Raw genomic sequence first — 14,658 nt, forward strand, 5'->3', positions numbered from 1 at the left:
ACCATCTCAGAAAACTGCCAATGCCTGCTCAAAATGGATAACGTATTGGAGCTTATCCCAGCCAAAAATGAAGATCTAGAATCCCGCTCCCGCAAGCTTCGTATTACTGGAGTCCCCGAATCCATAGCTATAGCCACAATGAAGGACTATGTAGAATCGCTGCTACGAGAATTGTTTGGCACAGCCCTATCTAGTGTCTTCATGGTTGAAAGGGTGCACCGGTCTCTTGGCCCACGGCCAGTATCTCAAATTACCGAGACCGTGATACTATCCTGCAGAGGGCAAGAGAACTGGTGGTGGCCAGACATCAAGGAAATACCCTCTCTTTCTATCCCGACTTTACCCTGGCAGTCCAGGCGGCAAGATGAGAATTTCTGTCGGCCAAAAGCATGCTCCAACAACTGAACATCAAATACGCACTTATGTTTCCTGCTAAACTGCGCATTTACACCGATGATAAACCGTGCCATTTTACAGACCCTAAAGCAGCCATGACATATGTCAAGCAATTGCAAAAAGCTCACTCACGCAGCCCTCCCATGTCTTCTGCAGGTGGCTGCACCAGCGACAATGATTAGAACTCTCCGCATCGCACTAGTAAACAATATCCACCCTACACCTGCCTGATACAGCAAATCAAGTCTTCAAGCAACACTTCCGCATGCATAATTCCGCTCGGCCACCCTGCCTTGTGGCCGGGAGTAGCCCAGCAGGGCCCACAGACCCCAATGGGATGAGTCTACTACGCTCCAAGTTGGGAAATTCTGGGAGGGGAGGGTACTGAGTCTCAACCTGTTTGGGGGGGGGGTTGGAGTGGGAGGTTATGGGTAGTTAGTTGGGGACACTGGGAGCCAAGACCGTTTTCCTGGAGTTTATATTACCTTGTTTATTGATTTGAATGTTTCACCTACTACACTAAGCAAGTTTTCTTACAAGGCAGCACAGAAGCACGCGACAGTGAACGCATCCAAGGGCTAACACATGCCTGAAGTGACATTCCTAACCTGGAACACAAAAGGCCTTTACGAGCACCGAAAATCCCGTCTCATGCACACCTATCTTGCTAGACACAAAGTGGACATATGCTTTTTACAGGAGGACGCACCTCTCCACCACTAACACTGCACGTCTACGAACTCGCTGGTGGGGCAACTCCCACTCCTCGGTATACTCCAACTATGCGAGGGGTGTTGCCATTTTACATAAAAAAGACCTTCCATGGCACACCACAGGTAGATATGTTATTTTGCCAGGTACATTACACTAGCAACCATTAATCATCGTAGCCATATACGGACTAAACTTGGACGACCCAGACGTCTTCCTCCACATGTAGAAGATAACCTTCTCACTTGGCCCCTGCTCAATTGTCTGGGTTGGTGACTTCAATAATGACTTATAGAATACACTCGACGGCTGAGGCGCTAGACTGCAACACCACCAAGCCACCGCCACTCTCCACCGACTCATACTGGACAACATGATTATAGAGGCCTGGCGACATGCACATCCTAACAGATGCAGAGGCACCTGCATCTCTACTACACACAACTCCTGATCCTGCATAGACTCATGGCTAGTACCCCGAGACATTGCTGGCTGGATCTCATAATTTTGAACATATGGCGTGCACTCTATTTGATCACTCCCCTGTGCGTTTGATCCTCAAGGTCCCACAAACTCTGCCACGCATGTTCTCATGGCACCTATCCCCCTTTGCTCTGAGAGACACAGCTTTCAAAGAAGAACTGCGCCGCTCCATAACAGAATTCTTTGAATTAAATAAAGGGTTGGTTGAACTTTCCTTGACTCTGTGGGAAACATTCAAGGTAGTCATTCGCTTTATCTGTATCGCCAATTAATTGGGGGTACTCTGGGCCATTCGTGGCTCCTTGGAGAGATTAGAATCGGAAATAAAAGCGCGGGACCAGCTGCATAATGCCAAACCTACCCCTACCACACTGGCGGACGTTAGAGCAAAGTTATCTGAATATCAAATAGAGGGGGAGTGGGAGGTGAGCTACATTGGCCGGGCAGCGTGGGCCCATCAATATGAATAGGGCAATTGTCCTCGCAAAATGCTGGCTAACCTGGTGAGAACGTCCCTTACATATGTGACAGAACTGCAGGACCACTTCCCCTTCTGAGATAGCAGCTGCAATCACTTCCTTCTACTCTCAATTGCACACAGCCGGGGTAGAATGCACTCAAGACACTTTAAAGCAGTATTTCGATTCTATTGAACTGCTATGGCTTGACCCTGGGCATCGAGAATACTGGGACGCCCAATTTACCAAGGAGGAGATTGCACACGCCATCGCCACCCTCCCGGGCGACAAGGCGCCGGGGGGGGGGCTGGACGGACTAACCCCTGCATTCTATAAAGAGTACGCCTCATTCTGATCCCCCATCTTGCTGAGTTGGGTAGAGAGTCAGTTACTTTGGGCCATCTTCCCCCTTTTCTCAATGAAGCACTAATCACCCTCATACTAAAACCAGACAAATTACCTGAGCGCTGCGTCTCATACCGCCCTCTCTCATTAATTAATACTGACGATAAAATATATGCTAAACTATGACGCAGGGGCGTAACACAGGCCCCCGCAGCCCACGCGGTGCGGGGGGGACCCTAGCTCCAAGGGGCCCCCTCGGCACTGAACTCTTGCTAGGAGAGCTCCTGATTGAGCCCGGAGGGGGCCCCCCTAAGTACCGTGCAGGGAGTCCCCTCTCACTTTTCGTTACGCCAGTGTATTGACAAATCGACTTCTACTGCTCATGTCCCTAATCATAAGACCCGACCAGCCCTGCTTTATTCCGGGATGCGCCACATCGCACATCCTACGTACAATTTTTTCAGTAATGCACCTAATCAACCCCTATCTGCCTGCAGTGGCGGCTCTTCTCAATGCCACCAAGGCATTTGACTCTCTGGAATGGCCATTCCTCTTTTCGCTCCTTGCCCGCCTGGGCTTTAACTTAAATTTAATTCAAAAGATCCAGCTACTATATACATTACCCTCTTAGAATCAATGGACAGATAACCAATCCTATTGTGATCACCAGAGGCACAGGGCAAGGATGCCCACCCTCCCTGATGTTATTCGCGATCACGATGGAACTGCTTCAGGCCAGGCTACGTCAGCACCACACAGAACGCAGCATTGGATTCTCAACCCGCAGCCTAGTTACTTCTATGTACGCGGATGTTACGTTACATATCTGCGAACCATGCAAAAACTCTACAGTACTCTATTCATACGTTTCCACTCTGTGAAACTGCACGCCACATATGCTAGAAGTGCCTCAATTATGCCTACAAAAGTCATTACATGTACTGATCGTTGTGTAGTCTTGATATGATGCTGTCACAATATACATTGCAAAATTCTGTATGCTGGAATGCGCCAAATTATGTGCTTATTGTAATGTGCATAAAGTTTAGTAAAACATTTTTTTAAAACACTACCAAAATTTGAAGACAAAGTGAGTAAATGGTCACACATACATTGCACAGTCATCTAACCAAAGCCCTTAAATGCACTAAGCAAATATCACAAAGGCTTAATTTAAAAGTATCACACAGGAAGGCTTCCTGCTGTTCGTTCTAAAGCATTGGCAACTGAGTTTGTTATACAAAAATGGGAACAGATATTAAAATGAAGTTACTTAACTTTGGTAACCATGAGTCTGATGAATGAAATTCTTACTTACATGTAGTCAAATCATTGCTACTTGGGAGTTCCACAACTTTAAGAGCACTGCTGGAGGTCCAGCCGAACAGGATTTGCCACTGCATGCCCACTGGTAGCATTCAATTTACAGGCCCTGGGTAAATGTAGAGCACATACTAGGGACGTATACGTAACTAAAATATACCTATCAGGTGTAGGCCAATAGTACCATGTTTTAAGGAGACATCACAAACACTCTACCAGTGGTAAAGTACAAAAATTACATTCAGAAAACAGAAAGAGTTAAGGCAAAACGTTTGGGGGAAGACCACACCAAGGATGACAGGTGTAACATGTATACATATATATATATTTATAATGATATTTATTGGTCCGCTATGTAACAGTGGACCTATTCATACATATCCAATACCTACGCTTGACCTCATTACCTTAATAACCTGTGCAATGGCTGGTAAGGTAACTAACAGCTGGGTTAGTACAGCTGCTACAGAGGTGTGTGTGCAAATGTGTGGTTCGAATACCTAGTCTTGAAAGCCTCAAAATATCTCTGAAGATAACACCTGTACCTATTTTATAGGGCCATAAGGTAAAAAGAAGAAATTACGTCACCCTATTCAGAATGAGCGTACGTTGACTTTATTAAAATGCAAGTCGTTTTGCAACTTCTTTTGCAAGGGAATCAAGTCGAGATATTGCAAAAGAAAGTGAAAGTAAGTAATGCAAGATATTTTCCTGGTCAAATCTCGCTGACCAAGGGAGAAAGGCAGCTATAGATAAGTATATTGCTTATGTAATGAAGTTATTAGAGTGGACAGTATGACAGGTTGCTTTATGACTATTTGGATATCAGGAAAGCCAGAAATCCTGCCCTTCGAGATTATATAAATTTGTGCCAGTCTGAAAAGGAGAGTTTTGAGTTCCCGAGGTGCAAGAAGTGCCGATTTTGTAGCAAGATCTTTGTCATAAAATCTTTATTTGCACTCACACAGTGTAAATGAGTGCACAGTGGAAATTTACAACTCTTCTACAACAAACTTCACCTTTTATGGTTTCCCACTAAATGATGCCTAATCAAATTTTTTGAGATTGGTGTTCATGAGGCATTTCTAAACTCTTCAGAATCATTGTTTCCACATTAAAACCATGAAAATGAAGCTATTTTTCTATTGTACCAAGAATAACTGACTAATCCAAAAGCCTTTATTCAGATGCAACTGACTAGTGTATACGAGTATATATCTGAAACCTTTGTTAGGCCACCCAGATAAATAAAAAGCAAAAACTGGAAAGCTCTCACTTTCTGGCTGCCCCCACCAGTAGTGGCTGGTGGTGGGATTGCTGCGGGCGGTGAGGCGGGGCGGGGGTGTAGCAGAGTGGGGGTAGTAAACTATGGAATACAGCCCAACGGAGGTAAGTAAACGAACAAATAAATAAAACAAATTTAATTGCACGCGCTGCACTGCCAAATGTGATGCAGCACACGCAAATAAATGTGTTTTATTTATGTATTTGTTCAATTACCTTTGTTGGGCCGTATTCCATAGTTTTCTACCCCCTGCCCTGCCTCACCGCCCAGCAGCACTCCCACCACCGGCCTCTACTGGCCCCCACACTGTCAAAGCATGAACTTGGTGTGAATGGAAATGCTCAAACGAGAACTTACAAATACAATAGGTTTGATTTGACTGGCCCTCTCTACAGAGTACAGGCATAAGCAGGTACATCCATTCAGATTTCAAGAGAGGAATGGCTGAAAATGTTCTGTTCACTAGCTCCACAAAGAACAAAGTAGGCTGGGGCGTCATTGTGGACAACTATAGGTGTGAGTATTTAATCAGATCACATTTTTCCATTGCATGCTGGTACTTTTAGTTTTGCTACTTTCATTGTAAACAAATAACTACATATTCCTCAATTCAAAACTATGAACCTGCACAGTTTTTTGTTCAATACCTTGCGTTATAGTGTCACTCATATTTTCACACCAGGTATGCAAATGTCACAGATAGGCCTACTACCAACACTGAAATGTCACACATATTCATACTAAAATTTTAGTAGCTATTATTGTAAAAGTAAACAGGGCCCACGCATAAGTCTCCATTTTAAACAACACGTTTAAAATTGATATATTTTTCTGATGGTGGCTTTTTGACATGCTTTGCACGGATATGATAGCATACTTAGAAATTATTCTGTATGCAGGACATTTCCTCGTATGAATATTATCAAGTTGCAAGTAAACTCCATCCAAGGCTAGGAACATTGAACGCGATGAAGCTCTACTTCTCGAAACAAACAATCGCATCAGTTCTGTACCTTTGACACAGTATAACTGGAACAGTGCTTTTATAATATAAATTGCCTCTGTTCCGCTTTTCGGTAGAGGTTCACTTTTTCTGTTGGGATTGTCCTGGAACGCTGTGCAATGTGACTGAGATGCAGCCCTGCTGAAACTAGCCTTCATCCTGCAAAGGACAATAGCCTGATTTACACCACATCGGCTTCCAGGCACATCATACACAGGTACGGGGAGTTGGGTTGTCCCACGAGATCTGGCAGAGGATACTCCTACTATGCTCTCGCTAGTGTATGTAGAATTAGGTAGGAGTATACATATAAATATAATCACTTATTCATATAACCACACAATATTGTTATAATGGTTGAACTGTTTAAATTTTTCACCATTCTTGTAATGCTGGTTACAATGCTATGTTTCATCCTGCTAATAATTGAAGCTCATGTATTTTTTACACAAGAATACAATTGCTTCAATAAATATTTGAAAAGCCAATTTGAATATCTCTTCATTTGGGCATGACTGAGAAACAATGAAAGGGTAGATCTGTTTCCATGATTCCTTGGGAAATTAGCGTGGTTATGTACGGAGGTTGCAGACACCATCTGGTACCCTGGTATGGGTAGGGGTTCAGATGGGCCACTGTGAGCTAGCCAACATATACTGATGGTGTGTATGGGCTCAGTCCCCATATTCTGATGATTTTGTTGTCTGGATACACAGTCCTACTTAATTCGTAGGAACTGTATGACACTATGGGGCTGATTACCATGTTGGGCGGACACAGTATCGTAAACGGGATTGACCGACCACCAGTCCGCGGTCCCGACTGCCTGATTAGGCTGCAACTGAACATTGTTAGGTCGCATTCCGACATTTCCCTATGGGAGCATGTACTAATGACTGTTTACGGCCGTAGTACATGCTCCCATAGGGAAATGGGAGGTGGTGTTAATCCCTGCCCTCGTGGCTGGCACCTCAAGGTTCTTGCCATGGGGGCAGGGATTAACAGGGGGCACCATAGGTGACCCCTCTGCCCCCAACCGGAGGCCGCACACACAAGGGTGCCCTGCTAGGGGACCCCAAACACACTTTCCAACAGGGTTTTTATGTCAGAAAGGCTGGCATGGAAACACTTCCGGAATCCGTGCATCGTAATCCCAAGGGCGGAAAGGCCGCCCTTTGGGATAATGGGACAGCCGCCGATGGGCTCCTTGAGCCCGTCGGAAGCCAGCCGGAATAACTAGCCGGTTTCAATTCCAGCCGGCTGATTCATGATCAGCCAGTCGGAATTCAAACCGATGATGGCGGTCGGAACGCCTTCGACCGAAGTCAGAGGCTTTCCGATCACCATCGTAATAAACCCTATGTGTTAGCAATCCAGTCCTGGTACTTTTATCCTCCCTTTACTTAGCAAAAGGTTGGTAGTAAAGCCTCTTCTCCCTTTGGTTTTTTAATGTTAAAACAGTTTTACCTTGACATCGAATGATTTTATGTAAAGTGCATCTAGCAAACCTTGAGGCAAAACATTTACTTTTAAAACCACAGGATTCAAAAAGACTGATGAGGCTATTGCTAGTTTATTTGGGGATACAGCCAACTGAAAAAGATCACATTTAAGGAAAACAATCTACAGCTAGAAGGATGTGCAAATAAAGAAAATTAAAATTGTACCCCACTGTGGGTCTCTCAGGGTAGGAAACGGTTTCCTTAAAGGGCCACTGTTAACTCTACATATGACTGTCATACATGGGCCTTCTGGTAGATGCTCTATCTAACTGCAGATTCCTCACCTTTAGAATATCCGCAGGAGCCAGACAGGATCTGGAGAATTCTTCAAAAATGCTTCAGTATGCTGCTTGCTGATGCTACGTGGCTCTGCAGTGATTTTGTGCCATCTCAGAAGAGACAGAGGAGTGCCGCATATAAGCACCAACCCTGCGTCTAACATCAGTTTCTTGTATCTTTCTCCTTTCATGCTGAGACCCTATGCTTAAACCTAATTGTTTGAAACAGTGTGCTGATATTTAAGCATTTTAGCTTGGGACCTTTTTCGATGTCAAGGAGGCCATTCCACAGAATGGGGAGGTGAGAAAGTATTGTGGAATCTACAGTTAGATCCAAGTTACTAGATGGGCCCTTCTATCCTCAGATTCCTCACCTTTTGAATAGATACCATACCAGCACATTCCAGAGATGGAGGTTCTGGCGAGTGAACTCGTACCAAAGAGTCCTGCCGAACCAAGGGGGAGAAGTAATCTTTCCACCGGACCTGATTGCCAAGCCAATAGTTTTGTGAAAGTATGCACCAACGCCAATTTAACACCCTAGCAGATGTCTAGAGCAGGTCCCTTCTCACTAAAACTGTTGTAGCAGTATTGGCCCTGACGGAATGAGCCCGTAGGCCTTCAGAGGCTGCATTTTAGAAGGTGCATAGCAGACATTAATGCAGAGGGCTATCCACCCCTGACAGTGTTCTCTTTTCCACCTTCTTGCCTTTCTTTGAGCCAGAAATCTCCACAAAGAGCTGGTAATCTACACAGTGGTCCTTTATGTGGTTGGTAAAAAACACTCAGTATATTCTTATGGTCGCCACAATGGAGTCTCTTCCTCTTTAGAGGGGTGAGTCGAGGAATAAAAATGGTGGCCAATGTGATTGATTGACCAACATGGAGGGTAGCCATGAGCTTTGGTTGAAAAGCCACACAAGTCCTCAGTACCACATTTTCTGTAAATAAAGTGCTCTTGCGTGTGTGCACTGAAAGTGCTTACAGTTCACTCCTGCAGCGTTCTCACACAATGGCAATGAGGAAAATGGTTTTAAGTGTCAAAAGCCTTACAGGATAGCTGTACATTGGCTCAATCCTGATGCAAATGAGAAATACCAAGATCAAGATCAGATCCATTTGAGGCACAACAAATGGTTTGGAGAAACCTGCTAAACAAACTCCTTATAAAGAGCTTCACAATCAAGCACTTGAACAAAGACTATTTGTCAGGTAAATACAGAATGTCTCATGGCTGACTTGCACCCAGCAAGGCCTTGCTAGAAAGAACAAACAAAAGAACATTAGAAAGTTTTGCTTTGAAGGGGTTGGTGTTTGGGGCACCAAACCAGACAACACGTTTGTTGAACGTCCAGCACACATAGACTTCATGGACAGACATTTAGTCGCAACAATAACATCAACCACTTTAGTCAGCAAGTTAAATGCATTCAGTTGCCGCTGTTCAATATTGAAGCACAGAGGAGTAGATTGTGGAAACTCAGATGTAGGATCCTCTGTGGTGCTGAGACAGGAGTTCCTTCTGAAGTGGAAGCCTCATCGGAGGAAATGCACCTAGGCTCAAGAGCACTAGGTAGCACACCCTCCTGGCCCAGTCCAGGGTGATAAGAATAACGTTGTCCTAGTCAGTCTTGATCTTCCTCAAACCCTGAGGCAAGAGCTATAATCTTGTTAATTATGAACAGGAGGCTGCCCATCCATTTAATCTGGAATGCGTCTTCTAATTAGCACCGAGGCAGAAATTCCAACACACAGTAATGTTGAAACTGCACGTCTTTGATTATGATCAATAGATCTAGCTAGGGTGTACTCCACTTCAGGATGAAAAACAACACTCATGGCCTGCCAGATTATGTCTGCTCATTTCATCTGCTATGGAATTAAGAGACCTCCACGAGGTGGTTGGTGACCAGGAAGATTGTCTGGTGGTCCAGGCACAGTATCCAGAATTGCTTTAAAGAATGGAAGTCTATGCACAGGACTCAGATGGGAATTCAGGTAGTAGATGGAGGAACACAAAGATGTCAAGAGTTCGTCTGTATGCTAAAGGTGGTCTCAGACTCACTGAGGTGAATCTGCCTTTAGAAGCCAATCATTGAGTGACACAAAAACAGTGCCCACACCTCTGAAGCTGTGCAGCGACATCACAATTACTCTAGTGAGCAGCCAAGACACCAAGGTAAGGCCAAAGGGGAGCACAGTGAACTGAAACTGTTCCTGGCCTAACTTGAACTGTAGGTAGCATCTGTGGGACCAGGGCCGGCTCTAGGGCGGTGCAATCGGTGCCACCGCACCGAGCGTTGACTTGGGGTGGTGGCGCCCTGTTTGCAAATATATTATGGCTTGAAAACAACCTGCTGCCGTGTTCTTTGCCTCCAGCAATTTTCAGACCTTAATAAAAATGTTCTTCCTGGAGAGACGGGGTTTTGTCTAGTGGAAGTTTGACTCCTGGAAGGGAGCTCTGAGGATTAATATACCTGCTGCTAAGAACGTGTGCCATGCAGATCACAAAGGGCATATAGTGTTAATAGGTGAATGGGTTACTGCTTTTGTCAGAGAGATCTTTTTGTTACTTGCAGTTTATAAGTGAAAATCCTAATATGGAACAATGAGCTATTAACTGCCATAAAAGAGCTGCATGCAAACTGCAAGGTTATATTAGACCTACATGTTTTTTGTCTGGCCTTTCCTTGACCTAATCTTGCAAAAAGGGTTCATTCCTATTTTTAAAGAGAACCCCTAAAAATTAGTGTTATGTTTTAAATTCTGAATTTGTGCTTTTTCAGACCAAGGGCTCGAACTATACTGCCTACCAGTATGGATGACACGTGACTCCTACATCTTGTAATCCTCTCTCTTATGTAACATTTGCTATACACTGATTTACACGTGATTGTCTCTGTTAAATGTGTGTATGATGTAAAGTGCTCAAACACCTCACACTGGTATGAGTGGAGCTATAAAACTAAATGAATCTGAGAGACTGGTTACGGAGACTTGAAGGGCACTGATAAATGGTGGTAGTGAGGGAATCTGTGCCAGCGGTGGTCATTGGGGGCGCCAACAAACATTGTCCCACAGGTCACTACTAGTGCTTAAGCCGGCCCTGCCTGAAGGATGGGTATATAAAAATTCACATCCTGCAAGAACAAGGACGCCATCTAGTCTGCTGGGTCCAGCACAGACAGAATCTGAGCCTGCGTGAGCTTTTGGAACATGTCCTTCCTTCGAAAAGTGTTTAGCAGGCATAGTTCCAAAACAGAAACAAAAACAATTGATGGACACAATGCAGAACAATGTCATACATTCACTCCAGTACAGAGATCTGGGCCTAAATCCATCGTTTTTTTGCACTCCACACCACCCCAGGTCAGACATGGCCATATGCAAATCAGCCTTGACCCTGTGCCTCATGGGAACAGTCCAGCCCGAACTGCCAAGCCATGTCTTACCTGGGCCGGAATCAAGCATCCAAGGACCGGTTTCTGGCTATCAGCCTTCATCAGCCTGTATAGCTTGACTCCAGTGGTGTGGAGAGCATGGGACTCACGTCTGAGCATACCCATCCCACTCGGGGTGACAAATGCAAAAACAACAATTGATGGACAGAGTCACTGACATCCAGATCTTCATGCAAGGGTGACGAAAGGAAGAAACTGATGTCAGTGCAGGTCTGCTCAGACATTTCCAGGGCAAAATAAGTCACAAAGGACTACACCACCGACTTGGGGTGTGGGAGCAGTGCAGAAGAATTACCTGGATCAACTCTGGCACCTGGAAGAATCAGCATTTAAAAGTAGCCATCAGAACTTCCTGTTATCATTGTGCAAGGCTAATTATGAACTAACACTAGCAGACTGATTTGTAATACCTGCTCCTTCCAAAGACCACCGTCATCTGATCTCCAGTACCTCCAGATGTGCATCCATTCCAAGAGTCGAAGTGTACGTCACTACTTTGTCCATTGCTGGTGGTGGTGGCAAAAAGGGGTTCTCTTGTACCAGGTTCTCCTTTTCTGACTACTGTAGAAAATACATCAGTACCTGGAGGGGTTTTAATGTTGTCAAACAGATCACGACAGTCATAGAACCACTGACTAGAGCAGCACCAACAAAAAGTGCTCATGTGCTGTCATGACTGGAACATAAGCTCCCTCCCGAAATAACGCAAAGTGATCTTAAGACTGAAGACCTCAGGAGGATGGATATTCTGAGATGGAAGGCCATGACCATCTTCTAAATACTGCAAGGTCCACTGGTTCATCGTAATGGCCTACCAGGCCTGAAGAAAAAACAGCACCGCCATACCCCCAATTAGCTACTTGTGGTCCTTCAAGAGGGAACTAAAGTAGGTATCCTGGTGGGGTGGGGGAGAAGGACGAAGAAAAGGATTGGTGGGCTTGTCTACCTGAAGGGTTGTTACAGCCTTAGTACTATCTAAAGAGCTGATTAGACTGCTGGATGGGTTGGGAGGGTTGTCGCTGACAAAAGGAAAGTTCACTTGCAGTACAGAAGAAATGTCCTCTACTGCCTGTGAAATTCACAAGCAGGTGATGCCAAAGAGCGGGCCGTTGCTCTTCCGCTCTAAAATTGATATAGGGCTGTACCTGCCTTGCCCTAAAAAAGTCAGAAACATGAAATATCATGTCCATTAAGGCGGTATGCACATCACCTTAAAAGCCCATGGCATGCAGCCAAGCAAACTGTTTTAGTACCACAGAAATTCTAATGGCCCTGGCCAGAGAGTCAACAATGTTCAGACTCTACCCGAGTATTTGCTGGGATGCATCTTGCCCTCCATGACCACCTCTGCAAAGTTGCCCTTCAGACGGTCAAGCAAACATGGCACTACCATAGCCATCAATTCACGCAGCGCAAGTGTATAATTTCTTCCGCCTTCCTCAAGATTGCAAACAAGGAAGCAACCTCCTAGGGTGCTGGCCCTGAAATGCATTCCATGTCCACATCAGGCGAAGTGTCTAATATGCTGACATTTTGAAGTGCCAAGTAGCTTTGTCTGAATCTGCAGCAGGCAGGAATCTGGCTGCCTCATTGCAGTCATTATAGTCTTGAAGGACGGTTTGTGGCATCTGAATTGGGTCAGAGTCTGAAACAGTCTTCTATGGTTAGCCAACACTCCTTTCAAGGATAAAGACCAAGGTGGATAAAGTCTCTGTATCTGGCCTTTTCGGTAAGGCGTTGTTGTGTCTGAGGCATGTAGAGAGCACCTTAAACCTAGACTGCAGGGAAGGACCCTGAGAAAGGGCCAGCGGCACCAACATGATCATTGTCAGAAGTGAAAATTTTGGCACAGACTGTGGTGCTACAGGAACTCTGGTCAGGACTGCATGGCACAACATTGGGGCAGACTGGTGCCAAGGGAAATCCCAATTGTGGTATCTTAATCGGAGGTCCAAATGGTTCCATTGAGTACACAGGTGCATCAGAGGGAGCTGCGAGCTCTGGTACAATACAGTCACGGCATGTAGTAACTGTGCTGTATCAGCACCCGGTAAGAGAAAATTCCTGGTAAGCTGGAAAGGCTGCTGGCATTGATGCCGGGAATGGCACATGGGCCGGCACAAGCAATGGAGCTGGGGCCAGCATGGTAGCCGGGTCTGAGACACCTCTGACCCCAACATGGATCCAGCACCAAATACCAGTGGAAGAACTATTTTAAGTTTCTGGATCCAGTCTAGTGCCTGGGGATATTCAAAAAGAGAATTCTGCAGGCAAAAGTGTATATTAGAAATGTTTGAATGTACATAGTTTTAACAGTAATTAGCACTTTACCACAAAGATGGACAATGTGTTAATTTATATTCTGTCTAATTTCTCTTGCAGATGAATAGCATTAACATAGAAGAACACAATTTATGTTTAATCTTGTCAGCATTTGTCCACGCTAATAAAATGTTTCTCTTACTGATGTTTCCAAATACATATCCATTTTCTACTGCAACAACTTGAGAAAATGAAAATAGAGGTGCCAAAATACTGCATTGCAGGATAGCTAATACCTTCTCCCTTCTCCTGTAGAATCCGGCACATGCGATCAATGGCTTCATCAACATGGAGTCCATGCAGATCCAAAACGTTCTCTGGCAGCAAAGACTCATTCACTCGATTAAAGATCTGCAAAGCCGCCAAGTGGTTAGCTTCCTTCACCTTCACTCCATGAAGATGCCCCTTAAAAATAAAAAGTGTTTATTTTAGAGGCTATAGCAGAAAAACATGAAAGCTGTAATACTGGTGTTTGAAATAAAATGGCATGTCCCAAACCTTGCTTAAGCAAAAACGAAGGTGTGGACTAACTGCACTAGCTGCATGGCATGGCTAATGGTATTTCTACTGTGACTTGAGCATTAATGATTGACATGTGCATACATTATGTTATGAGTATTTGTATACTGCGCATCCCACATTTTAGGTTTCTAGCACCTGGAGTTATGCAGGGCCTAATGTTGAAGTCAGGCTTTAGTTTCTTGGAAAACGCGAGGACTGAGCTGCCTGCTCGGACGTGCAGTGGGAGGTCGTTCTAGGCTTTTAGAAGCTAAGTACAAGCAAGAGCAATGCTGCTAGCTCTTGGTCTTTGGATACAGGGAACATGAGTGACAACTATGTACCCACCTGGAAACAACAGGGTTTAAGTTGTTCAGAGACTGCTCACTCATGTTTCTGGCCAGGGTGTGGGAACTGATGTGGCTCTTAAGGTAGGAGGAGCCAAGATTGTACAGGGCTATATACATCTATGTGAGGAGCTTGAAGAGTGCACATTTATGGAAAGGGAGAAAAGGTGTTTCGGAGTATAGGGGGAAAGTATATTTGACTAGTAAGGTAGTTGGGTGTTGATGGTGGCGGAAAGAATTGGACCT

General features: G+C 44.8%; 1 protein-coding gene across 2 annotated transcripts in view; it reads right to left on the reverse strand.

The window, feature by feature from the left end:
• N4BP2 (NEDD4 binding protein 2) overlaps window positions 1-14,658 on the reverse strand; it is a 1,406,797-nt gene that overhangs the window by 114,190 nt on the left and 1,277,949 nt on the right. For both annotated transcript variants that reach the window (XM_078678311.1, XM_078678313.1), the window contains exon 15: window positions 13,804-13,972. In XM_078678311.1, coding sequence (XP_078534437.1) covers window positions 13,804-13,972 — 169 coding nt within the window. The remainder of the gene's footprint in view (window positions 1-13,803; window positions 13,973-14,658) is intronic.

Source organism: Lissotriton helveticus, chromosome 2_2, assembly GCF_964261635.1.
Source record: "Lissotriton helveticus chromosome 2_2, aLisHel1.1, whole genome shotgun sequence".
In the NCBI taxonomy this organism is placed as follows: Eukaryota; Metazoa; Chordata; class Amphibia; order Caudata; family Salamandridae; genus Lissotriton; species Lissotriton helveticus.